Source organism: Mustela nivalis (genome assembly GCF_964662115.1).
Source record: "Mustela nivalis genome assembly, contig: HAP1_SCAFFOLD_1774, whole genome shotgun sequence".
NCBI lineage: Eukaryota > Metazoa > Chordata > Mammalia > Carnivora > Mustelidae > Mustela > Mustela nivalis.
This window is the reverse complement of record NW_028134890.1, coordinates 24,836-50,392: the sequence shown is the minus strand read 5'-3', so window position 1 is coordinate 50,392 and position 25,557 is coordinate 24,836. Positions and strand designations below refer to the sequence as shown.

The 25,557-nt window shown below is 64.5% G+C and overlaps 1 protein-coding gene and 2 long non-coding RNA genes across 3 annotated transcripts in view; 2 read left to right on the top strand and 1 right to left on the bottom strand.

Annotated features, from left to right (window-relative positions):
• Window positions 1-25,076, top strand: part of GNG7 (G protein subunit gamma 7) — a 61,915-nt gene extending 36,839 nt beyond the window's left edge. Inside the window, exons 2-3 of the mRNA XM_082750733.1 lie at window positions 19,506-19,622; window positions 22,180-25,076. Of these exons, the coding sequence (XP_082606859.1) occupies window positions 19,542-19,622; window positions 22,180-22,305 (207 nt within the window). The 5' untranslated portion in view covers window positions 19,506-19,541 and the 3' untranslated portion in view covers window positions 22,306-25,076. The remainder of the gene's footprint in view (window positions 1-19,505; window positions 19,623-22,179) is intronic.
• LOC309858034 lies at window positions 1,508-5,555 on the bottom strand. Its single transcript, XR_014308015.1, has 2 exons — window positions 3,391-5,555; window positions 1,508-2,949 (listed from the first exon to the last, which is right to left on the bottom strand). It is a non-coding gene; the product is annotated as an uncharacterized lncRNA (long non-coding RNA).
• LOC309858036 lies at window positions 7,037-9,324 on the top strand. Its single transcript, XR_014308017.1, has 2 exons — window positions 7,037-8,347; window positions 8,535-9,324. It is a non-coding gene; the product is annotated as an uncharacterized lncRNA (long non-coding RNA).
• Window positions 25,077-25,557: the final 481 nt, after the last annotated feature.

Genomic DNA, 25,557 nt, shown 5'->3' with positions numbered 1-25,557 from the left:
TAAGTCAAAACCACTGAACCGGGCTCCTCTCTCTCCGTCCCTCCCTTCTCTTTGCGGGGAAAGCGGTGCTCTTTGGAAAGACTGGGGAAGGTAGGTAGCATTCTACCTTACGTCATGAGTTAGGAATCTGTTGTTTTTTAGAAAAAGGACCAAGCACCCCACCGTGCTCGGTGCGCGCAGGACACACGGGGCGTCGCGTCGCCGTGGAAAGAGCTCCGGGCCCGCAGCCAGGAAACCCGCGTGCGGACCCCAGGCCGGCCGCTCCCGGCTCCATCCCACTCGGCGGATTCCTCTCATCTCTGCCACGGAAGTGACATCCCCGGCTTCCCAAGAATGTCGCAGAGATGCAGCGAGGCCGGGGTCTAAGCTCGCACGACCCCCGGGGCTGGAATGGGTCTCTGGTAGATGCGAGGGGGCCCTGAGCCGGGGGCGGGGGCACGTGTGCGCTTCCCGCTGGCTCGGCCGCTGCCGGTGCCGGCCTTGGTCGTTCTCGGTGTCCCCCCACCCCAGCCCCCCCAGCCCCTTCCAGCTCCAGGTGACTGCCTCGCTCCCGTCCTGCGATGTGCGCCTCGTCTCGGCTGTTCTGCGTCGGGCGGCGGGCGGGTCACAGCACCGTCTGTCACTTCAGAGAACCGGCTTCGGCTCTCGTGGACGTTCCTGCGGTACTTCTAGTCTGTTCCGTCGGTCTCCACTCCGTGTTTGTGACCCCCTCCTCCTGCCGGCTTCGGGTTTCCCTGGTGTTTCCCGTCCCCGGTCCTCAAAGTGGGAAGTCAGGTCGTGGACCGCAGAGCGTCCTCCTGTCTTCACAAAGCCCCCTGGTTTAGAGGTCAGTCTCATCCAGAAAGAGCCTCCCAGAATCATCCAGAATAATGCTTGACCACACGCCTGGGCGTTCCGTGGCCCAGCCTTGCAGACGTGGAAAGCTCGCCGGCTCCTGGCCTCCCAAGCGGCACGGCCACTTGCCCAGCTGCATGGCCTCTCAGAGCCCTCGGGGCCGTTAGCCGGTGAACGGATGAATAAAACATGTCAACATCCCTCGGCCCTGAGCAGGAGTGAGGCCCCCACGCGCTGCCCTGGGGGCGGACCCTGAGCCCACGACGCGCAGGGAGGGAACCAGACACAGGAGGCCCCACAGGGTGTGACACACCCAGAACAGGCCCCTCCATGGACGGGAAGGGGGCTCGTGGGGGCCATGGGAGGGCAAGTGTTGGGGACAGGGTTGCTTTGGAGTAAAGGAATGTTCTAGAACTAGATGGAGTGCGGTGGTTGCACAACACTGTGAATATATTTAATCCGACTGAACTGCACACTTGAAAATGGTGAAAACTGGGGCACCCGGCCAGCTCGGTCAGTAGAGCACACGGCTCTTGGTCTTGAGGTTGTGAGTTCGAGCCCTACATTGGGTGTGGAGCCTACTTAATTTTTTAAAAAATGGTTAAAACAAGTGTTCTGTTAACATATACATTTTACCATATGTTTGCACTTTAAAAACCGACCATGTAATATACCAAAAAGCACTGAAGTGTATATTTTAAATGGTGAGTGGTGCGGTTTCTGAGGGGGTGTGGGCAGGGGACGGGGAAGACCCAGCAGGCCCAGCGTGCTGTGGAGGGTGTCCCGGTGCAGGAAGTGGGGCTGTCCTAGGCCGAGGGCATGGCGGACAGGTCTTCCCAGACGCCTGAAGCAGCAGGTGTGGGCGCTGAGACACAGAACGGAGCCTGGCTCCCGCCTGCTCCCTGCCTCGGCGGGGCGGGCGTGAAAGAGCCTGTGTCCCTCCCGGTGCGGGCGGGGGACCCGTGTGGGCACCGGCAGGAGCCCCCGGGGCCACGAGCAGCAGGGGTCGAGGCAGGCCTGGGCCCGGCGAGCTGTCTGACGGGCCGGGGAGCCCCGGACCGCTGGGCACCGCCGCTGCTCCCGGGGAGGTCCGCTGGCGTTCCAGGAAGCGAAGAGCCGGGCCCGGTGACACGTGTTCGTTTCAGGTGGTCTTTGGCCTGGAGCCGATCAGCGGACCTCCTCGCTGGCTGGCGTGGCTCCTTCTCGGACTCGGCAGGGCTCCCTCCTCACTCTGTCCCTCGCCTGCTGGGTGGCCCCGGACTTGCTCCCCTGAACAGGACGCAGAACCGCTCCTTCCGGGAGCGTGATTTTCCTGATCTTGGGGTCAGGAGGGCGACGTTACGATTATGTCGCGTTCTTCCTGTATTCTCTGTAGGTATTTGTGCAGTCAGGTAGGTCCGTTTTAGGAGCAGAAGGCGCGGTTGGCATGACCTCCTGGGACGAGTCGGGCACAGGCACATCGGCTGTCTTCCCGCCGCCTCCTGCAGGCCTGCGATGTCGCTGGGATCTCTAGTCACCCTTCCGCTGTCCTGGTTAGTGACGCTGCGGGACAGAGGACCCCGTCTCCACTGTGTGTTCTCCCGCGGTGTCTGGGGGTCAGGAGTCTGGGTGCAGCCCGACGGCGTTGTCTGCCCGGGTCCCCCAGGCCCGCCGTGCAGGTGTCAGCTTGCAGCCTCACTGGAGACGGGGAGACCCTGCCCCTGAGGCCCCCGGGGTGCCGGCGAGCTCATTCCCCTGCAGCTGCGGGGCTGTGTGCTGGGGTGCCTGCTGCCCGTCACCGGGGCTGTCGTCGGCTCCCGGGGCTCGTGCACTGCTCCGTCCATCCTGGGCTTCCTACACATAGCTGTCCCTGGCCACGCCAGCAAGGAAGAGCTCGCGGGGGTGGAGGCGGGGCCGACGTCAGGAGTCTCCACGGGAGAACCCACCGGCCGCCGTGCAGAGGTCCCCGCAGATCCCGCGAGGTCACACTCCCGCATCCTGGGCGTTCTCCACGTGCTGTGCGCCGTCGGTCCGGGGTCCTGCGGAGACCCTGCCCGCGGCAGCCAGGGCTCCCCTTCCAGCCAGAGTCCCAGGAGACTCAGCACGGCCCGGGCGGCCCCGGGCTTGGCTGCCTTCCTACAGTAACAAGAAAAGGCGTCATGGAATTTGGACGGTTGAGAAAGGGGATGTCAGCGTGAGCAGAACCAGACACTTGATCTCATTGTTAGAAATTCCGCACGGGTCATCGAAACCTCATCTTGGGGCAGAGGCCATTGGGAGTGGAGATTAACTCACTCCCAGAAGAGGTTTCCCACAAACCCGGCGCTGGCACCCGGCACCCCACGGCCAGCCGCAGCCACCCGTGGGCACCCAGGCCCTCCGGTCCCTCCCTCTGGTCTCCGGGTCCCAGGGCTGCCGTGGTGTCGTCCCAACTGGACGGTTTCCTGCGCGACACCAAAACCCCGCTCCTAGCACCACAGACCTGCTGTGGCTCCATGCTCCCGGTCCGTGGCCCCCACCCCCCAATGAGCCTGTGGTCCAGCAGCCCCGTGGCCGAGGCCTCTCGCTTCTCTGTACCTTTACTCTGTTCCGGGTCACGCTTCCATCCAGACCACGTGGGTTAGCACTCAACGGGGGAGGGGGGCTCCACGCAGACGTCCCAGTGCTTTGCTGCGGTGCAGAGAGGCCCCCCAGGCCCTCCTGTCTGCACCGCGTGGACATCTGGGGCCCCTCCGGAGCTCCGGCCTGCCTGGACACCGAGGGTGCGTGGTGTGCAGCGGGAACACGTGCCAGGAGCCACGCTCCTCCTGTGACTCCGGTGGGCCCAGCACAGCACACGGATTTTATGGGAGAGCTGCCTTGTGGGGTCGAATATCCCCAGGCCGGGGTCTCCTTGCCAGCACAGCGGCCCTGGGGGTGGGGTGCTCCCTGCAGGCCTTCCGGGCACTGGGGGTGCTGAGCAGCTTCCCTGGCCCCACCCCTCCACGCCAGGAGCCCCCCACTTGGGATGACCACAGACAGAGCCACCCCGGTGACACCCCACTGCAGACCCTGCGTGCCCCATAGTCTCCGTCTCACTCTCGGAGGGCCACTCGTCCCTGTTCTTCACTGTGGAAAATGCCCTCGTGACAGCTTAGGAAGGGTCCCCTGGGTCTGCTTTGTCCCGGACTTCCCAGCCACAGCAAGAGGTGGGAAGGGACACCCCGGGGACTTCACAGATGCTGTGGGACACGTTGTGCTGCCCAGCGGCCCAGCGGCCAAGAGCAAGGGGCCGGCACAGACGGCCCAGGTCCGAGGCCCGTCCTCCTCCGCGTGTGCCTAGACAGGCCGCCCTCTTCTGCAGAGCGGAGAGGAGTTGAGGTGCCCAGGAGCCCCCATCTTGGTCCCTGGAACCTGTGAATATGACGTCTGCCATGGCAGAGGGCACCTTGAAGTGGGGAGCAAGTCACAGCCCCCGAGGTGGGGGTGACCCTGGGTTCCCGGGAGGTTCGCATCCCCACGAGGTCGTCACAAGAAGGAGGCAGAGGGCGGGGGTCTCAGAGACGGGCAGACCCCGCGCTGCCGGCGGGGAGGACGGAGCAGGGCCGTGGGGCAGGGAAGGGCAGGAGCCGGTCTCCCTGGGGCCCTGGAAGGACCAGCCCTGCCCGCGCCGGGGTTGTAGCCCTGGGAGGCTCATGTCCGATTTCTCCAAAATCCTTAGATAGTATGTGTGTGTGGCTTTAAGCCACCAGGTTGGTGATCATTTGTCACAGTGACCACAGGGGACGCATAAAGGGCCCACGGAACGTCCACGGGGCAGTGGACAGCCCGAGAAGGGGTCTGGGCCAGACTGGCTGTGCGCCTTCTCAGAGGGATGACGTTCCCAGGGCTTCGCTGGGGACGTAGGAGCTCCTCGGGCGCACGGGGAGAAGGACCCGCCTGAACCACGGTGGGAAGGCTGGGTCTGCCCTCCCCGCCTCCCCCGGCCTCCTGCCCCTCACGGGGCCTGGGTGACGGCATTTCCTCCGTGCTCGGAAGCCAAGAGCAGGAGCGCTCGGCGTCCCAGCCCTGCCCCCCCGGCTTGCAAACCCTCACATGACTGCAGTCACCCCCCGGTGACAGAGGGAGCCTTCTCCTCTGCTCCCGCACCAGCCACAGCGTCAGCCTTGGTCACCGCCCGCGCCCACGAGCCGGCTCATTCTTGGGCTCGGCGCCCGCAGCCCCCGGCGGCACCGGCGTGCCCTGCAGCGCTGTTGTCCCCTCGCATGTGGGGACTCATTCATTGCTGAGTCCCCAGCCCTTTCTAAATATAGCTGCCCGGGGACCGACGTAGCCCACACACTAAAGGACCAGGCTGACAGGCAGAGTCATGAGACGCTGTTTTCCAAGGGGTCCATGGCTTCTCTTGGGAGACGTCCACCTAGCGGAATCCCGCCGCAGCTTCCCCGCCCCCGACCCGCCGAAAGGTCACGGATGCGCAAAGGCTCAGAGGAGGCCCTCACGTGGCCGGCCCGCCCCACACCAGGGGGTGACCGTGATGCTGGAGGCCGCGGGCAGGGCTGGGGGGACCCAGTGCTGGGAGCCTCAGAGGGGCCTCAGAGGTGGGCGGCGGAGGCCGGGGTCGGGGGTCAGAGAGGCTCTGCGTCTGCCCAGTACTGAAGTGCAAACGCCGACTCGCTCCCGGGGCTCTCGGAGATCCCCGCTGCGGGTGACCCTGCTGCGGGCCGGCGGCTGACCCCAGCCCAGCCTCTGGGGGCTCCTGGAGGCACTTGCTCCTCCCTCCGAGTTTCTCACCTGATGTCCAGACCGTGCTGTCCTCTCTGTGGGCACGTTTCTCCCGAGACCCGCACAGGGTCCCTCCCCCCGGCCCTCGACGCTGCCGGCAATCTGGGCAGGTCACTCTGCGGGGGCGTCCCGAGCCCTCGGGGTGGGGGGTCAGCAGCAGCCCTGCCCCCAGCCCCTCGGTGCCCGGAGCACCCCCGCTGCCGTCCCCGGACACCGCCCCATGGCCCCTGGGGGCACGGTCCGGTCTGGCTGGGGGTCCCTGTTCTAGGCCTTGCGCCACGTGGGCCTTGCCCAAGGGCAGTGGCCGCCGTCTCCCCCCTTCTGTCTCGCTCTGTTTTGGGTTGGGATTTCCTCCCTCGTCATCAGTACCGTCTCTCCTTCCGCACACCGTTGCCCGGGAACAGCCCTGTCCTGGCACGGGGCTGGGGGGCTGCGTGCTCCCTCCCGGCACCGTCCCCCCCACCCCGCTTCCCCCAGAATCTGGCTGCAGGTTCGTGTCTCCGGGGTTTGGGTTTTTTCTTCCCATTTGACGGTTGGCAGGGGCGGGAGTCTCCCTGTCCGTCCCCGGGAGAGACAAGTTCAGAAACTCTGTGAGCCGTAAAATTGCTGGTTCCGGAGGTTTTAAAGCAGACTTTAAAGCTGTTTCCGTTCTCCCCGAGGACGAGGGGTCACTGCGCCGCCTGCCCCCCACCCTCCCAGCCCCTGCAGCCCCACAGGCCCCCACCCCATCCCAGCCAGCCTTCCGGGGGCTCTGACGCGCCCGCCCCGGGCTCTCCGAGCTGGTTGGCTCCAGGCCTGGCCGTCCGGGGATGAGAGAAGGCGCGCTCGTGCCCCTGCGTAGCAGAGCCGTGCGGGAGGCTGCGGCCGCTGACGGACGCTGTGGGAAGCCGCCCCGGGCCTGCATCTCCCGGCGGGGAAGGAAGAGGCTGGCAGGAGTCACCACCGTGGCCCGCCGAGCGTGCGTCCTCGCTCAGCCATCAGTAGCAGGTGCCCGCCGGGACCGGCCCGGCCCACGTCGTGCACAGAGCGTGCTAGAAGGAAGCCAGCCCCACAGCCGGGGGACCCTGTTCCAGCCTCGCCCGGGCCTGTGGACCGGCTCTGCGCTGCGTGACAGACTGTCCCCAGCAAGCTGGCTCCCGGGTCTGGAAAGTCAGAGATCCGGCACGGTGTGGCTAGTTTCCCGGCGCGGGGTGTCACCGGGCCGGTCAGAATGTCTCCTCCGGAGCTTGGGGTCGTCTGTGCCCATTCACAGTGCTCCGGAAGGCAGGCCTGTGCCCCTGCAGGGCTGGGGTCCCGTTTCCTGCCGGCTGTCAGCCCCTCGCGGCCACCCCCATGCCCTGCCCCAGGCTCTCCATCTTCAAAGCCGGCAACACAGATCTCTCTGCGCCACATCCCTTTCAAGCCTCAGATCGTCTCTCCTCCTTGGGACGTCTGGGTGGCTCCGTGCGCGAAGCACGATCCCAGGCCTCCGGGACCGAGTCCTCCATCAGGCCTCCTGCTTCTCCTCTGCCTGCCGCTAACCCCGACATGAGCTCTCGCCCTTTCTCACAAATAAATAAGTAAAATCTTGAAAAGGCAATCGTTTCTCCTCCCTTTTAAGGGCTCCCCTAACTGAATCAGGCAGGCCAAGGGCAATCTCCCTCTCTTGAAGCTGCAGCTGCCACAGGGCAGGGCCTCTCCCCGGAGGGAGACCGGGTCTTCTGCTTGGGTCCCAGCCACACTGAAGGCCCAGGAATCCTGCGTGGTCACTGGGGGCCATCATGGACGGATGCCCCCCACCCTGTTCCATCTCTCCAGCAGGCACACACAGCCCCTGGCTCTGAGGAGGGCTGCCCAGAGCTGCCGTGACGGAGGCAGCCTGGGGGGAGCACTCGCTGGGGAGCCCTCCCTGTCTGAGGTCCGGCTTGTTGACGCATCTTGTCCCAGGTCAGCGGCCCCTGCTGCTCACAGAAGGAGGTCTGTGCAGGAGACACGGGAGGGTTGCGCAGCCCAGACCTCCCTCCTTTTAAACAGGGTTGGGGGGTTGGGCCAGGAAGGGTCCTTCAGGCCGCCAGAGCCCAGAGCCCACGAGCCTCTCCAAGCCTCTCCTGGAAGGCCCTTCCCTCCTGCCACTGCCCCGCCAGGCACATTTTTCACATTCTTTTCCTGCTACGCAGCCCAGCCGGCCAACTTTCAGAAGCCTCCACTGGCATCACATTCTTCCTCTTCTGGTAAAGAGCAGGCCCGGGCCGCTGGGGTGCTGGGGTGCGGGCTCCGGGAGCGGGCTGGGAGTGGCGCCCTCCCCAGCTATGAGAGCTATGTGCGGAATTCGGAGGGATCGCAGGCATTTTTGTCTGGCTGTCTTTGCTTCCTGTGCAGCGGGAAAACACCTCCAAGGGCGGAGCCAGCACCCGGGCTGAGCCCAGGGGCTGCACCCGCTCCCTGCAGGGGACCGCAGCCCGGGCGTGTGCCGGGAAGGCAGGGAGCCCCGCAGGACCCCGTCTGCACCTTGGCTCTGCACGCCACCGCCCCGAGGTCCGGCCTGTGCACCCTCGTGGTTGGGGGCGGTCTCGGGTCCCTGCTTGCCGTGAGTCCCCCTGTGGGCGGTCCAGACGCAGTCCCGCTGAGCACCCCGGCGCGACGCAGGGCCCCGGTGACCTCTCAGAGCACCCGCTCCTCCGTCTGACTCACCGAGACGGAAGCCGCAGCCCACCCAGCCGCGTCGGGGAGCCGGGGAGACAGAAATCCGATACTGGGAAGCCCTCTCGGGGCTCCTCCCTGGGGTGCCAAGGTGACAAGGCTTCCAAGCAGTGCAGGGATTTCCCCAACTCCCCCGGGCAGCGCTGTGGGAAGCTGGCAGGGGAGCGCGCTCTCATCCGCGGGGAAACATTCCCAGGACTCAGAGTCCCGGCTTCGCCTACAGGCCGCTGGACCGGAAGCACAAAAGCTAAGACATTTTGTCATTAACACCTACTCAGGGTTCTCTCGGAGCCTCCCAGCACCCCAGGCCCCCGACATCTGCCGTGTTCTGTAGCACAGACAGCGGCCTGTCCTTCCACAACGGACGAAGCGGCCTGGAGTCTCCTGGACCAGTGTGGGTGCCGAGCACCTCGACCTGTAGAGCCTCAGACCTGGGAGCGCCGTAGGTCCTACTCCCCAAGGAGTCTGCCAAGTACACGGGGCCATGGAGGAGTCATGGCCTCTGGCCCGGACCTCAGAGCTTGGCTCTAGGGGCAGGGGGAGCGGGCACGGCAGGGGACCGGACAGTGCGGCGGGGTGTGGCCGGGCAGCCCCTGGGGCTAGTCTCCCGTGAGTCCTCGTCTGGGGATTGCATCCGAACCCTGGTCTGACCTCCACCAGCCGCGTGGTCTCGGAGCGGTTATTAAGGTGCAAACATCTTCGAGTCTCCGGAAACACGAATCTCCCAGTCGTGCTGGAGGTCTGGCAAGCCGTTGATTGGCTTTAGTTCTGATGAGGAACACAGCACGGGCTTGGGTTTCCACAGCAGCAAGATGAGGTCTTGGCTTTTCCTTCTTGTCATTGTAAAAGATGTTTGCTTAAAAACGTGACCCTGGGGCGCTCCGTGGGTTAAGCCTCTGCCTTCGGCTCAGGTCATGATCCCAGGGTCCTGGGATCGAGCCCTGCATCGGGCTCTCTGCTCCGCGGGGAGCCTGCTTCCCCCTCTCCCTCCGCCTGCCTCTCCGCCTACTTGTGATCTCTCTGTGTCAAATAAATAAATAAAATCTTTAAAAAAAAAAAAAAAACAAAGCACCGTGACCCTGCACACGTGCCAGTGTCCCCCGGCCACCAGCAGGAGCGAGGGGCCTCACGCGCCGCCCCGGTGCCCCTCAGCAGCTGCCACCTCCCTTTCTCCTGGATGGGTGATTCAGGGGCCACAGCAGAGGGTATTTTGGAGGAAGACATGGACCCCATGCCCAAGGAGCTGGCAGCCCTCGGGACAGGCAGGAGCACTGACCCCCCCCCCGCCCCGGGCACACAGCACCCACACCCAGGGAGTGGGGTCAGGGGTCCGATGGCGGAAGAAGAATACTCAGTGGGTCTCTCGCTCTGGCCCTGGGCCAGACGCAAGTGCGTGTGTGTAGCTTCCACACTAGAGAAGTGACCCCTGGAACAGAATAGCAGGACACAGGGGGGCACCCCTAAAACGTTCAAGGTCGAGGTACAGAACAGCGGCTGAAAACCTGGCTGGAGGGGCAGGGAGCTGGCAGCGGGCGAGGGGCGCCGGGGCCTTTCCGGGGACTTCTGCTCCCGGTCGCGTTTCCCAGGAGAACCCGCGAGCTACTGCGTCGAGTGCTACCCTGGGTTTTTCTCTCCTTTCACACATCCCTCCCTCCCCTCAGGGCTCCTGTTTCTCAGACGTCCCCCTGGAGTGAGGCAGGTCTGCCGGGGAGGCTGTCTGTTCTGGGGTCTGGAAGCGTCTGCATTGCACCTGAGGGCCTGAACGCGCTCTTCACCGGGTCTGGGGTCTTCCCGGGGTCCACCCGGTTGTTGGTCCTTTTCCGCCCGGCGGTGTGTGTTTTCCTGCTTGCTCTGTGATTGACCGGTTTTATTAAGGCGCGATTCACCGTCAGCGAGAGGAACAGACCTTCAGTACACAGCGGGGCGAGTTTGGACGAACGTACACCTGTGAACGCCAGCACATCGCCCGGCACGTAGAGCGTTTCGCTGTCCGGCTTCCGATGGGCTGAGCACTTCCGAGCCTCATGCGCGCGGCCGCTGTCCGCCGTGGGCTGTTTCTGTCCTGCCATCCTGTTTCCCCGCACCAGTTAGCGCCGGTTGCTTCCTCACGGTCCCGTCGGCTGTCGTGAGTCAAGACGTGAACATCCCGTACGAGTCCTTCGCTGGACGTCTGCTTCTGTGTGTCTTGGGGAGGTCCCTAAGAGCAGAATTGCTGGGTCACCTGTTAAGAAACCGCCAACCCATTCCCCAATGGCTGTACCGTTGAGCACGCCCTTCAGGAACGTGTGAAACTCCCAGCACCTCCGCGCCGTCCCGGTATTCCCAGTCGCCAGTCTTCCGCTTTCGCCCCCAGAGTGCTCGGGAAGCGGCCGCCCATTCCAGTGTCCTTTCGTGTCTCCCGGACGACTCACCAGGGGGCACCTTCTCGCCGGCTTCCTGGCTATTTCTCGGTCGGTGCCTCAGACGTTTATCCTGCCCGAGGTTCTAGGACCTCTTGACTCTGTGGCTGAAAGTCGTGTTTCGTTGACTCCTCAGTTTGGAGAAACGGTCTCTTGTTAGCGCTTCAGGGATGACTCCTGCTCCTGCCCGGGCCCCGGGTGCGCGTGTTGCGCGTGTTCCTCCTTCTGCCCTTCCCTTCTCTTCGGTCTTTCTTTCCCCTCTGCGTCTCTGTGCCTCGTCCTGGGTGTGCTCCCTGAACCGTCCTCCAGCTCACCGACTTTCTCCGTCGTCGTCTTTCACGATGCCGTTCTCTCCGCTGAGTTCTTGGGCTGTCGACGTCGGCGTCACGCTTGTGGCCACCGGTTCTTCCGTAGCGTCCAGGGCTGCTGAAATCCCAGTCTCGCCTGTTCATCTCCTTGGACGTGATTCACACAGTTACTGGAACGCATCTGCCAGCTCCAGGGTCGGGAGCCCCTGTGAGCTGTTCGTCTTGCCTGTTACTCCTCTTGGGTTTTGTTTGTGGGCTCTTACCTCCTCGTACACCTGGTTATTACTAGATGGGAGCTAGACACTGCCCTTGCCGACTTGTTTGTGGAGATCATTTGAAGCCTAAGATGATGCTGTTTTCCACCAGAGAAGCTGTCCATTTACTCATGCCCGGCGTTTAGGGCTGCCCGAAACCTGGGATCACCTCCGTCCGGTTCGAGGTCTGAGTTTATGTGTCTTTCCGCTGCGGCTGCTTTAAGGGTGTACCCATATCCCTCTGTGTGTGTGATAATCACGGGGACCCCATCATTTTGCATGATTGTTTGGGGAAAAGCTAAGGTAATGACACCCATGGTAAAAGTGACAGTAAAATTAAATTCCATCTAAAACGCAGTCTCGTCAAATGCTGCCATGCGTTCAAGAAGACCCCACGTGGCGTCTGCCGTGTTGCCCCACGTCGCCCTGTCCGAGTTCTTCTCCTGCTTGGACTGCACTGCTCTGCTCTCCCAGTCTGTACCGGGGGAGTTCGCCCAGCACTCACCTTCGCAGGGCCCCAGAGGTCAGTCTCTGCATCGCCAGCCTTGCAAGCTGATGGCAGCACCACTCGGCCTCTTAGCAAACCTTCCATCCTGGGAAAGTGACCCCAAAAGCCAGACTCCCGGGCTTCCCTCCTCCCCCAGACCGTAGCTATAAATTCTTTGCTAATAACCCTCCAGCGCCCTCGAGCCCATGCGCCTGGGTTCTCTCCAACTTCCTGGTTGCCCTCAGCAGGCGAGCCTGTCCACGTTAGCGTCCCGCTGTGGTGTAAGCCAGGATCGGCAGACAGAGGACTTTACTCAAAGTCCAAGGGACTTGGTCGGCAGAAGCCAGGAGGGCGGATCATCTGGGTCTTAGAACCAGTGGGTGACAAACAGGGATTCCCTTCTCAGCTTTTCGCAGCTGCCTTATTCTCCAGTGGAGGAAGCTGACACCCAGGTCAGGGCAGAGCTGGCCCGTGAACCCACATCGAGACACGCCTGTTGCACCTTCAGGAGCTGGCGGCTGCCTTTGTCCTTGGAACGAGGTGCCAGGAAATCAGTCCCATTTCTCCCTGAGACCTGACAGCTCTGGGGGCTCCGCAGGAGGGCTTTGTGGCTGGGGGTCCCCAGAGGCCCCGGTGCCTCCGATCACGCTCCCCACCTGTCCTACCGGGCCCCCCGGGCATCTGAGGGTCGTGACCACCGCGGGACAGCAGCTCCGTGGGGAGCGGGATTTCTCAATAGTTTGCAGCAAACCGGCCCTGCCACCTCTGCTGGGCACGGGCTGTGCAGGACGCCGTGGCTTCGCTTCCGTCTCTAGCAGCTGTGTTTACAGTTAGCAGTTGGCACAGGTGCCTCCCAGAGGGTCTCCTCCATGGCTGCCAGCCTCTGGGCACCTCTGTTCCTTGGCACTGGAACTTGGGGACCTGGAGGTGTGCCAGGCCCGGCCGGGGAGGGCCTGACACTCTGAGCACTGCAGAGTTTGCTGGAGCTCAGAGAGGGGCGGTAGCTTCCCCACAGCCACACAGCTTCGAGGTCTGCGGAATGCAGGCCTGCCGCGTCCCGTGGGCTCCCGCTCCTGCTTTGCCCCTCCCCGGCACCTGCGGCCTCACTGCCTGGCAAGTGGCTGGTGAGTTCAAGGGGCAGCTCGTCCCGGGTCACTTGCCGTCACGGGAGGTCGTCGGACGCTAAGAAAATTAAACCGTTTTTGAAACAAGCTTCTATTTTCATTTATTACATTTCAGTCCCAGAGAAACTTCACGTTTTGCCCAAATGAGCCTTTCTTAGCTACAGTTTCTTCGCATAAAGGACTTAGATCCTAGCCCCAGGGGACATGGGACAGTGTCTGGGGACATCTGCAGCCGTCACAGTGGGGGTGGGGGGTGCTCTTGGCGCTGAGCGGGTGGGGCAGGGGAATGATCTCAGAGAACAGTCTGGCCCCGGGGTCCACGGCACGGAACAGGAACAGACTCTGCCCCCCCCACCCCCCGCTGCTGGCCGAGCGTGTTTACGACGTGATGAACACGAGCAGCTTTGCAGACCGGAGCCCAGACCGGTCACACTTTTTCACGTGCATCTGCCCATCCACCCACTCAGCAAACATTTACTCCAACCTTCGTGTGCCCCGTGGGGCTCACGGCAGCGCGGGGCCAGCCTGCAGGCGGGCGGACGGCCCGGCAACCTGAGGAGCTCGGGAGGAAGGGGCTGGACACTGGGTCAGGGATGGGGGCCAGACCCTCCCGGAGGGAAGGGCCGGGGCAGAAATCCGTTCTGCAGAGAAAGGAGCCGCGGGAGGGCTGGGGACACCTGAGCGGGCATCAGGCAGCCTTGGCGTCTCGACCTCGTGATGTCCCGTGGTCGCGTAGGACACGTCACCGTCGGGGGAGAGGGGCACACGGGGCTATACTATTTTTGCAATCCCTGTCGGATTATTTCAAAGTGCAGTGACTTTGGAAACTGCTTGGAAAATATTTAACTTGTAAAGTTAAACTGACACCTGCCGGCGCAACTGGAAGTCCCACGCCCGGGCGTCCCCCAGGAGGACCCGGAGCGCGGGCTCCACGGACCCTGGGCACGAGCGCGTCGCGGCATTCTTCACGGTCTCCCGTGCCCTGACGTGGCCCGGTTGGCGAAAGGGCCAACAGGCCCCGCTGTGTCCCGGATGGGCTGTGGGCGACTACACAGCCCCGAACAGGAGCCGCGGGCCCGCGGGCCCCACGACACGGCCACCCACCAGGCCATCTGCTGAGGGAGGAAGGCCAGACCGGCTCGCGGGCCTGTGTTTGCAGACTCCTGGACCGAGGCTGCAGGGGCTGGCTGCAAACGCAGCAGCACAGGGCACGTCCCAGGGGGACGGGACAGAGGCTGGATCTGGAGGGTGGTGTCGGCGGCCTCACGGGATGTGTGTGAAACCTCGTCGACTGTGTGCCCAAAAGGACAAATTTCCCTGTATGCAGATTGTCCCTGCACGGACACCCTTCACTGAAGGACGTCATGAGAATAATTGCTGACGAAATTGTCCCTCGGGGGCACCCGGCGGGCTCGGAGGGTGGAGCGTGGGACTCGCCATCGCGGGGTCATGAGTTCGAGTCCCGCGTCGAGCACGGAGCCTACTTAAATTTGTCACTTTGAGGTTCTCTGTCTGCCTTTACCCATGCATATCTTTTTTTTTAAGATTTTATTTATTTATTTGACAGACAGAGATCACAAGCAGGCAGAGAGGCAGAGAGAGAGGGAAGCAGGCGCCCCGCCGAGCAGAGAGCCCGATGCGGGGCTTGATCCCAGGACCCTGAGACCATGACCTGAGCCGAAGGCAGAGGCTTAACCCACTGAGCCACCCAGGTGCCCCTTCACTTTGGTTTTTATCGGTTAAATCACTTCTTACCTGAATTGCTTCCGTGAGTCCTTGTGCTGCACCTCCGGGGGGCCCGGCCCGCGTGTGATTAACACCTTACGGGGCTGCCCGTCAGCGTCCGCGTTGCCGTGGCCTTGGCCGGGTCGGTGGTGGCCTTGGTTTCCAGTCCAGTTAGCACTGTCGTGAAGTTCTGCCCGTTTCCAGAAGATCAGAGCTGCTGGCCTTCTCTGTTCTTTCCGTTGCTTCCGTGCTAGAACCTAACTTGTCCGTGACTGAGGTTAAGCACCCGGGACAGCTTCACGGATCTGTGCGTATGTCCTTCCCGACAAGGAAGGACAAGGCCGGTCAGTGGCTCCCATGCCAGGCTGGCTCAGCTCCCTGGGGACACGGGACGACGTCTGGGGGTGTCTGCGGCCGTCGGGACCGGGGGTGCTCCTGGCACGGAGGGGTGGGGTCAGGGACGCCCCGTCAGACGCCGCTCTGTGTCCCCATGGGGCCGCGTCCGCAGCCCACCGTGGAAGACACGCTGCCCCTTCCCATGACTTGTTTGACCCTGTGTGCACCGGAGCCTGCTGTGTAAGGGCAGATCTGTTCCTTCCAGGGGTGCCCCCCCCATCGTGATGCCACAGCCTCCCAACGTACCCCAGGGCGGGAGGCCTCCACTGTCCTTCCTGTCACACACGCCCACGGGAGATTCTCACACAGGAGCCCCTAGGCTCGGCATGGCTTCCCAGCAGGGGTGGGGCGTCCCCCGAGCTGTGCCCTGGGCACCTTGCAGGGGCAGGACCGGGAGTCAGGGCCAGGACAGACAGCCCAGCCCGCGCCCTCCTGTCCCCGCGCCGGGCACCCTCCTGTCCCCTGGCCCACTCCCTCCCGTCCCCCAGGGCCCGAGCAGGTCCGGCCAGGTTGGGCGCCGTCATGTGCTGCTTGTGGACTAGCACCGAGCGAGGAATGTGCCGGGGCTGACTCAGCGCCTCCGCCTGTTGTGTCGGGGCTACGGCTGGGCCGTGAGTCAGTGACGGGCTATGACCCCCGCCAGGACAAGGCTGAGTCTGCCGCGTGCACGGCGGTGACGCAACCAGCGTCTGGTCCCCGCGTCTCAGCACACTCGGGCACACATGCACGGGTGCGGTGCACATGCACACACGTCTGTACCTGGACACGCGTGTGCACGCTCACATACACGCACACCCACTGCACACGCACATGCATGCACACACTCGTGGGCGTGCACATCCCCTGCCATCCCAGAGGGAGCCTTTCGGGACGTGCGTGGAACAGGAAGCCAGCCACACTGCGGAGCTCCGTGCTTCAGAGGGAGCCCAGGCTGGGGTGGCCTCAGGGGTGCGGGGGTGCGGGGATCCCGGTGGGCACTTCTGAGTGTGGAAGCCCAGCAGGCGTCCCGGGCCTTCCAAGGAAAACACGCCACGGGGCCAGTCCGTTTCTTATCCCAACGCGTCTATATTTAGCGCTGAGTAATTTAGGTATTTGTAAGCCCAACCAAGGGCCGTTTTCCCTGAGCTGGATGTTTTGTGGCTGCTTTGAAGCTCTCTGCTGAATCAGAGCCTTCTGGAAACCCACACGTGGGCTCTGTGCTCCCAGAACAGACACACTCAGGCCTTTTCTGGCCCAGAAGGAAGCTGGATGTCTGCCGGAAGGGGCAGGGAGCCAGGCGGCGTGGAGGGGTCTGTCTCCTGAGACTTCTGCGGAGGTCACTTTGGATTCACACGCAGTTGTAACAAAGCAGAGACGGTCCACGTGTCACCCGCTCAGTTTCTGCCACGGTAGCCTCCTGTGGACGTACGGCCGGTATCACAACCAGAACGTCCACACGACACCGTCCACTGCCTTACTCTGTTGCTGCGGTCCCGCGTGTGTGCGTGTGTGTGGAACTGTGCAAGGTTGTCACACGTGCGGGCCGTGAGCCTCCTGCCCCCTTCAAGGAGTCCACGTTTCCAGGGCCACGAGGAGCCCCTCCTTCCCAGGCCCACCACCCGCCCCGGACCGTGAAACTGTCCCCCGTCTCGACAGTTCTGCCATCTGAGATCCGTTCGGAAAATGGAACCGCACGTCCCGTGACCTTTGGGATTGGCTTTTTTCACTCAGTCTAACTGCCTGGAGACCCCCCCCCCCGAGGTATTGTGTGTATCGGTGGCCCTTTATTATTATTATTATTATTGCTAAATAGAAAATGTTTTCAAAATCTGAAATCTGGGTCACCTGGCCGGCTCCGTCGAAGAGCGTGGGACTCTTGATCTCAGAGCCATGAGTTCAAGCCCCACAGTGGGTGTAGGGACGACTTAAATAAATAATTAGACTGGAAGGGGGGGAGGGTGGAGAAGGACAGAGGGACAGACAGAGGCACGGAGGCTGAAAGCTGCCTTTACTTGCGTGCGGCCCCCTGGCTCCGGCGACCCCGAGCAGACCGTGCCCGCTGCGTCGTGACAGACACAGGCTGCCGCTCGTTTCTGGCCCAGTGTCTCCCCCGACTCCTGACCCTGGGCCCTGTGTCTGCACAGACACCCGTGCGGGCCCCCCGGGAGCCTCCTCAGCCTGGACGCTGAAGACCCTGAGCGGGTCGTGCCCGGGCGGTGGGGGGCGGGGTGTCCCAGGCATGGTGGGGGTTGAGCAGGATCCTGCCCCGCCCCGGTACCAGGAGCCCCCCTGGTCGTGGGATCCCGAGATTCCCGACGCGCTCGGCCCGGTGTCCTTGGAGGACGCGCTCAGCCGTCGGAACCGCTCTGCCAGAGCCCCCAGAGGAAGACGGCGGGGAACGTCTCATCTTCGCCGGCCAAGCAACGGGGAAAGGGTGCACAGCTGAATGACGAAACTTAGCGCGCGCCGCTCGTCCGGTGCTGGTGTGAACGCGGGTGGCCCGGCCACTCTGGAAGACAGCTGGGCGTCTTCTCTGAAAATTGAACCCGAAGTCCTATCCCTCAGCGTTGATCTCAGAGACAAACCCTTGGGTTTGCGCAGAAGTCTGCGCACAATTTGGGGCAGCTGCCTCGTGAGGGCCCCAAAACGGGAACTGGGCCAGACTGACCTTCCGGGGCTGCCGCGGCTCTGGGCGGGGGACCTTGACCTTCCGCAGGTGAGCTGCGTCCGCCCCGGGGGACCGCCGCTCTGCAGGGAGCTCGCCACGCCCACGGCGGTCTGGGCGCCTCTCCTGGGTGCCCCACGGTGATCCCGTCGGGGAAAGCCGGTCCGGGAAGGTTATGGTCGTACGGTTCCACTTACGCACCGTTCCTGAAATGACGGACGTTTGGAGAAGGAAACCACATGGGTGGTCGCCAGGGCCGGGGGGGGTGCGGGGGACGGGGCGCGGAGGGACGCCCGTGTCCTCTGTGCCCGCGTCCCTGTGCCTTGTGGTTTTGTGAGACGTCGTCCTTGGGGAACCGGGCACAGGAATCTGTCATTCCCTGCCGCTGCGTGGGAGTCCACGGGCACCTCCAGATTTTAAAGTCATGAAAACATTGATCCATAAAAATACTTGGGAAGGAAACTCGGTCACCCTCAAACACGAGCAAAGCCAGAGTCATTGGTGCAGCAAAAGGTTGGTCTTCCCGCTGGGCGAGCAGGGGGGAGGCCCCCGACCGGCCCCAAGCCCCTGAGACGTGACAGCCGCTTCCTGAAGCTGCGGGGGAGCGAGCGCCGCCGGGTGCCTCCTGGTCATCGAAGCCGCAGGCACCCCCATTGCTGAGCAGCAGCCCTCGGAGAATTCACGGAAGGGCTGCTCGGGGTCGAGAAGAGGGTTTCTCCGCAGTCGCTTACCCGCTGTGAGTGGAGGCTGTGAGCCACCCTCAAGGAAGGCGTCGCGGGGTGAATAGTGTCCCCCCAAACTCACGTCCACCAGAACCTCAGCATGGGTCTTTACAGATGCAGGTAGTTAGGAAGAGCAGGTCACGGCTGAGGGTGTCCCGGTGAGAAGGTCACGTGAGGCAGAGGTCGACCAGGCAGAGGTCGAGCGGTGGGGCCGCACCAGCCGCTCGAGGAAGAGCCTCCCCAGACCCTCGCGGGGGGCGCCCAGCCCTGCCCCCTCCTGGACCTCAGCCCTCTGAGCTGCAGAATGTGGGAGAATGGATTCCTGCTGGGCTCAGCTCCCTCGTCTGTGGCGTTTGTCCTGGTCTCTCCGGGACAACAGAAAGCTCGGGGAAACCCCGCCAAACCAAGTGGGCTCCCTTGTCGACGGGTGACATGAATCCCCCCTCCCGCCCCCAGAAGCCTCTCCCGTGCGGGAAGCAGGAGCCCGCGCTCCCGCCCCGGCGGCCTCCTGTGGGGGCCCCAGTCACGGCCGGGCCTGGCGAGGGAAGTCGGAGGCAGGGGCCCTCGGAGACAGGAGCCACGGGCCTCCCCCTGCGCCCAGCCGCGCTCAGCGGGGTTCTGACAGGGCGGGCCATCCTCCGGGCCAGCGAGCCTCGGGATGAAGGATGGGGAACCGGACCGGGACCCACAGCACACGGGGCCTCCCGGGGGACCTGCTGTGGTCCAGAGCCGGGGTGTCTCCCAGATGACTCTGAGCCCCCCGGGGCCGTGTCCGGACACATCTGTGGCTGTCACAACTGGGACGTCATGGCATCGAAGGGTGGGGGCCGAAGATGTGCCTGGGACGCCCCCAGACGGCGACCCTGCCCAGTGCCAGTGGTGCTGCGGGGCACGGAGCAGGGCAGGGGTCACAGAACGTGCCCCATGAGTCCCTCATTCGGAGTCACCCCCGTGTCAGTGCTGGGGTTTGGTCGACGGCCCTGAAAGGCTTAGTGGTCCCATCTGGGGAGCACTTACCCCACTCGCACAGGGGGGCCAGGGAGACGCCTCGGCTGGGCCTCCCACCGCCCCACCCCGGGGACATGGGCACGGGGGCTCAGGTGGAGGCTTCTGGGTTGGGGGGGGGCGTCCTCTGGCCACGGGGCCGGGGCTTCACGAGCCAGCTGACATCCGTCTGCTCGCCCCGGCAGCTCTCTGGACAGCGGGGCCGGCGCTGATGGCCCACGATGTCAGCCACTAACAACGTAGCCCAGGCCCGGAAGCTGGTGGAGCAGCTGCGCATCGAAGCCGGCATCGAGCGCATCAAGGTGAGCTGGGCGGACGGGTGGAGGGCGGGGAGACCCCTGGGGGCCCTGCCCCAGAGCGGGCCCTGCCTTTCCCCGAGCTGGGCGGCCTCGGGCCCCCCCACAACCTCTCTGAGCCTCCGTTTCCTCCGTGGAAAGACCCAGCTGATACAAAGCCTGTGCGGGGGGAGCCCGAGGCAAGGCTGAGCCCACCCCCAGCCCCGGGGGTCCTTCCCTCAAGAGCTACGGCCCAGAGAAGGGAGGACCCCGGGCTCCGGGCCGGCTTCTTCTTCACTTCTGCGTTGTTTGGATTTTTTGAAATAAGTGTGTTTGCTTTTTATGCTAAAAAAAGAAAAAGGACAAGCAGTTCCTGCTCACAGACACTTAACCCTTCAGGGACTAGAGACCCACACCAGAGCTTGTTCTAGTCGGGCCCCAGCTCTGCAGACTCAGTCTTTCCAAAAAGGGCCGGCGGCCCGGGTGTGGCCTCTCCCGGGAGAAAGACGGTGCCTTTTCATCACACCCGAGGGCACAGGCCAGGAGGACAGGTGTTGAGAGAGCCAGGGGTTTTTTAAGGAACTGGCTCACAGACCAGGGGGGCCGGCAAGTCCAAAATCTGCAGGGCAGACCGGAGATCCAGGCCAGGGTTGACACAGCCGCTCAAGTCCCCAGGGCCAGCTGGAGGCAGACTTTGTCACCTCTGGGGGCCTTCAACTGATGGCACGTGGCCCACCCACGTTGATCTGTGTCAACCCATTCACATGTTAATCTCCTATAAGAATGACCTTCCCAGTGACATCTCCACTCGGGCCCTCTGACCTGGCCAAGTGGACACGTGAAACCGGACACCGGCGGCGCGGGGCTGTTCCGACGGATCCTCTGCGCACCTGCCACTCTACTGAGTGAACGTCCTGCTGCCGCGGAAGTTCAGCAGCGGCGGCCCAGCCCCAGACTGACTGACACCTGCCTGTCAGCCCCGCGGGTGGGGTGGGGGGCTCCCGCAGCCCCCCCCCCCCCCGGGTTGGGGAGGCAGCTCCCGGGAGGGTCTGAACGTTCCAGAGCCCTGAGCATTCAAAGCATTCCTTCTGGCTGAAGAAAGAGAAAGGCTTGAAAGCCGCGGTTGCCGCGGTTTGCTGGCGGAGAGCGCGATTCATTCGGGCCCGTTTGATGTGCTGGAGGAGTCCTGCCACCCTTGAAGGCGGAGGAGGGAGAGGGCGGCCCCACCCTCCCACTGCGGCCCCGCCTAAGGCTTTCCATCCCCAAACCGGCGACCAGAACCACAAACATGGGCGCATCTGAAAAGCCGGCAGGGCCAGGGCCTGGCAAGGGGCAGCGAGGCGGGCCTGGGGGGCCCGGCCCTCTGGGCAGAGCTTTCCTGTTGACGCGGGGGTGTGAGCGGGGGGCCACACGCCTGAGCCACCGCATCGGTTATTTCCAGGGTCCGGAGGCTATTTTTGTCGTTTTGGAGGGTTGCTTTCCAAATACAGCTCTAGAAACCAAGCTCATTCGCGGCGGCGGCCCTGGGAGTGCCTGCGGGCTCGGGACAGTGGCCATTGTCAGGTTCTGTGGGTAGGAGTGTCCCCAGGATGAACCTCGAGACCAGCCTGCAGACGGGGCAGCCCTGGGGACGAGGTTGGGCAGCCCTGGCTTTCAGGGGTGCAGGGCCCCAGACCACAGAGCCCGAGGAGAGTCCTCACTCCCGCCGGTTCTCCCCGGTCGCCCCCGCTCCTGGCACGTGGGGAAGCAGGCTCCCCTGACCGTTCCCACCCAGGGGCCCCGGATCCCTGAACCCCAGTGCCCAGCCCCCAGCACTGCTAGGGAGAGTGGAGTGGGACAGTGCCCACCACAGCCCCAGATGCGCACCCTAGAAGGTGGGGTGCAGGGCTGGGCTGTGCCCGCTGCTGTGACGAAGCCCCCCTATCCCCCATCAGCTTTCCCAGGGCCTGAGTGGCCCTCTCTGCACCTGCCCCCTCCTCTTCTGGGGACCCTGAGGCAAGTGCCCCCGGTGTCCGCTCCCTCGCCCAGGTCACTGCCCCCAGCCAGCTCAGGGCCCAGCAAAGGAAGGCCCAGGAATTGGTGTTGGGGTCCCTCTGACGCTGGGATGACTTCTCCTGTGCCCTCCTGTCTTGGGTGGGAATGGAGTCTTGGTCTGAGTCCTAGAGAGGGCTCCGTCTCTCTCTTGGCCGCGGTGATAACACACTCGTCTGCGCAACCACTGCCTGCCTCACCCTGTTCCAGAACATTCCATCTCCCCAAAAGGAGCCCGTCCCCATCAACAGTCCCCTCCCCAGCCCCCACGAGCCCCCGTCCCGTCCGGAGAGGAGCCTGGTCGGGATGTGTCAGACGCTGGACTCACACGCCGTGTGGCCTCCTGTGTCTGGCCTGCGCGTCGTCCGTCCTTGGGGCAACACATGGGGGCCTCGCACCTGCTAGGGCTGGGGATGCTCCCGTGTGTGGGTGGACAGGCCGGGTGTATCTGTCCCAGTGGGTGGACGCTGGGCTGTTCCCGCCTCGGCTGCGGTGGACGTGCGTGGGGCAGCCCGTCTGACCTGTCCTCTCTGGTCCTTGTGCCCACGTGCAGGTGTCCAAAGCCTCGTCGGAGCTCATGAGCTACTGCGAGCAGCACGCCCGGAGCGACCCCCTGCTGGTGGGAGTCCCCGCCTCCGAGAACCCCTTTAAGGACAAGAAGCCCTGTATTATCCTGTAGCCGCGTCCCCGGGCGCCCCTCCCTGCGCCGGCAAGCGAGCCATCTCCAGTCCCCAAACGCTCAGTCCCCAAGAGAGGCGAGCAGCCGCCACCATGGACGCGGCAAAATGCGTCCGGGTCTAGCTGGAGCTTCAAGCTCGGCAGCGTTGTCCTGTCTGGGACCCGTGGGGAGCTGCCGGGGAGCCGCGGCCCGTGGGGAGCCGCTGAAATGCCCGAGTGACACGCTGACGGCGTCCGGAGGCTCTGGGCCGCCATCGGGGTAGTGGCCGGGCCGGGTGGGGGAAGGAGACGGGGGACCTGGCGGTGGCCCCGGACACCCGGCGCGTGGCGACCCTCGCACCATTGTCCGTTTGTGGAAAGACGGGCACCCGGCGACGCAGCCGCCCCAGGTCAGGGGTGCACGGAGGGCCCCGCGCACGGCTCGGGAACCGCGTCTCCTCTCCGCTGAGCCCAGAGCCCGCAGCTCCGCGTCACGGGGAAGGCGCCCCCAGATGGTAGGGGCCGGGAGGGGGGCTCTGTCCGTGCAGCGCGCCCCGCGTGGCCTCATGTCCCCCTGCGCCGTGGCACCGGCGTGGCATCGGCGTGGCACGTGGCCCCCGACAGCCCCGCCGTGGCCCCCAGCCCTGCGCGGGGACCCCAGCCCTCAGGGAGGTGGGTCTCCAGGCCCCTGCCCGGCTCCCGGCAGCGGCCACCTGTGTCGCGGCCCGTTTTGAGCGCCCGCGGCGAGGTGGGCAGCGCGAACCGTCCGTGCTCGGCCCTTCCGGGCAGCCGTGTTGTGTTCTGTTGTGCTTTCCGCTTTTGCCTGTGGCCGTGACCACTTTGCAGACGGGAGGGCGGCCTGGGGAGGCCCTGCCTCGCAGGTCAGAAGGCGTCCGGTCCCGGAAGCAGCCGTGGGCCCCGGGGGTAAGATGCCTAACCCGCTCACCTGCCCTTCCTCGACTTTTCTTCAGTCGCTTGGCCCCTGTGACGACCTGGACGGTTCCAGGAGCAGGAGGCGGAGGGAGGGCCCGAGCACACCTGTCCCCCACCTGCCCCACCCTTGCACCCCTGCGTACCCCCCCCAGGAGGGTCCTCCCCTTACAGGCCGGGGCCAGGGCCTCGTGCCGACCTCAAGGCTCCTGCTCCCCACCCCCCAGCCCTGCAAGTGCCAAGGCCCAGACCCCAGCAGCGCTAAGGTTTGGGGATGGGCGGGATGTGTCCCCATGCGGGCTGGCTCCCCGGGGCGCAGGCTGTAGGGTCCAGCCTTGCTCCCCGGCTCCCAGCTCTCTCCGGCCGGTCCGGGAGCACCAGGGGTTTTGGGGAGCCCAGTGTCTCCAAACCTGCCGTTGGACGGGGATGCTGCGAGGGCCCGATGCCCTGGCCACCTTTCACTGGGCGGAAGCCAGCCGCCTACCATCCCCAGCTGAGCAAGGAGACAGAGCAGAAGCTGTCCGCGGCGGGGAGGCCAGGGCCCAGGGATCCGCCCCGAGACACCAGACCGGGGAGGCGGTCGGCCGAGCAAAGCCTGTCTGGGCCCCTTCAGGGAAAGCCTTAATCCCTGGAGCCCGTCCTTCCCCTGCGTTCCCAGCACTCCGGGCTGGTCCTCGGGCCGCGGGTCCCCGGCGAGGACAGGAGGCCCTGGTCTCCATCCACCCCTCCCTACTGGCCTTGTCCCGCTCAGCCTCACCGCGTGTCCCCAGCCCGTGGCCCAGGTGCGGTTGAACAGAGTCAGGGAGCCCCACGGCCAGCGGCACCCCCAGCCCTGGAGTGAACCCCAACTCAAGTCAGAGCCCCCGGGGCTGAGGGGTGGGGGTAAACCAGCCCCAGAGAGGGTGAGGGTGGGCGCGCCCCCAGCCCCGGCCGCCACACCCGCCCAGCTGCCCCCCCAGGGGCCGGACCTCAGCCCCGGGAGGCGGGCGTCCCCACCGTGGGGGTCCTTCCAGCTCCTGTTCTCCTTCTAGAGAATGTCTCCGTGTCCCTAGTGTAGACCTCGAGCGCCCAAGCCTTCCCTGGGCGCGTCCCGCAGGAGCACATCGTGTGCCCGGCGTCAGCCGGAGCCAGCGGAGCTGGCACCACGGGCCTGGGCGAGACCCGCGTCATAGGGGAGAGTGAAGGGCACCGTCCCCAACACACCGAGTCTGGGGGTCCCCGGGGGCTGGCAGGTGGGGCGCCTCCCCTCCCCTCCCCCACACCAGGAAGGAGCTAGAATGTGCACCTTCCCCACAGGTGACCCCCAGGCCAAGATTTAAGTGACTGGGGGCGTGACCCCTGGCCTGGGGGATGTGGACCGCGGGCGGCGGAAGGTGCGTCCTGCCTGCGACTCCGGCGTCCGTGTCCGAGCGCTGGGCCTCCTGGCAGCTCCCCCCGCTCTGCACGGCCCCACTGAGCGCGGGGGCCCGGGAGAGGCCGTCAGCCTGCCCCGAGGGCGAGGGACCAGGGGCAGTTTCCCGGCCAAGGTGAGGCCACCAAAGGTCGCGCTGGTCCTCCAAGAACACCTACAAAAAGCCAGCCTGCCACGGAGTCCCCGGAGAAGCAGCCATATGTCGGGCCCTGGCCCGCTTCCTTCTCAGTCCGTGGAAACCATTGCCAAACGTTGCAAAGACCGGTTCTGGTTTGCAGAAGCCGTCCGTGGCTCTAGCAGGTTCTACCCCATCTCCTTTGGGATGTTCAGTGGCTTTTATTTCTGATTTTTTTTTTTTAAAGGGAAAAAAAATCCTGGTGCACCACACCCACTTTCTTGCAGTGTTTTAATGTTGTGTGGAATCGTTAATACAGACTGACTGATCCCCGGCACCAAGGCTCCCTGGTCCTCTCTCCGTGCCGCCGCCCGTGGCGGCTGGGGTCGGGCGGGAGGGCGGGCCGGGCACGGTTGACGGGCTGCCCCCCACGCGTGCACCCCTTGCTGCTAGGAGGGGGTGCGTGGATGGAACGTGGCTTCAGGCAGCCCCACAAGGTGGCTCTCAGCCTCCATGGGCCTTCCAGTTTGCAGCGAGAAAACCTCAGAGAGGGGCTCCTGGGGGCTCCGTCAGTGAAGTGTCTGCCTCTGGCTCAGGTCATGCTCTCGGGGTCCTGGGATCGAGCCCCACATCGGGCTCTCTGCTCGGCGGGGAGCCTGCTTCCCCCTCTCTCTCTGCCTGCTTCCTGCTCGTTCTCTCTCTCTCAAATAAATTTAAAACGAAAACTTCAGGCTGCCCTGCGTGAGGTTCAGCACGCCTGAGCCCTGTGCCCCCGGCTCGGGGTGGCCTCCGTCTAGCATGGGCCGCCCTTGTCAGAA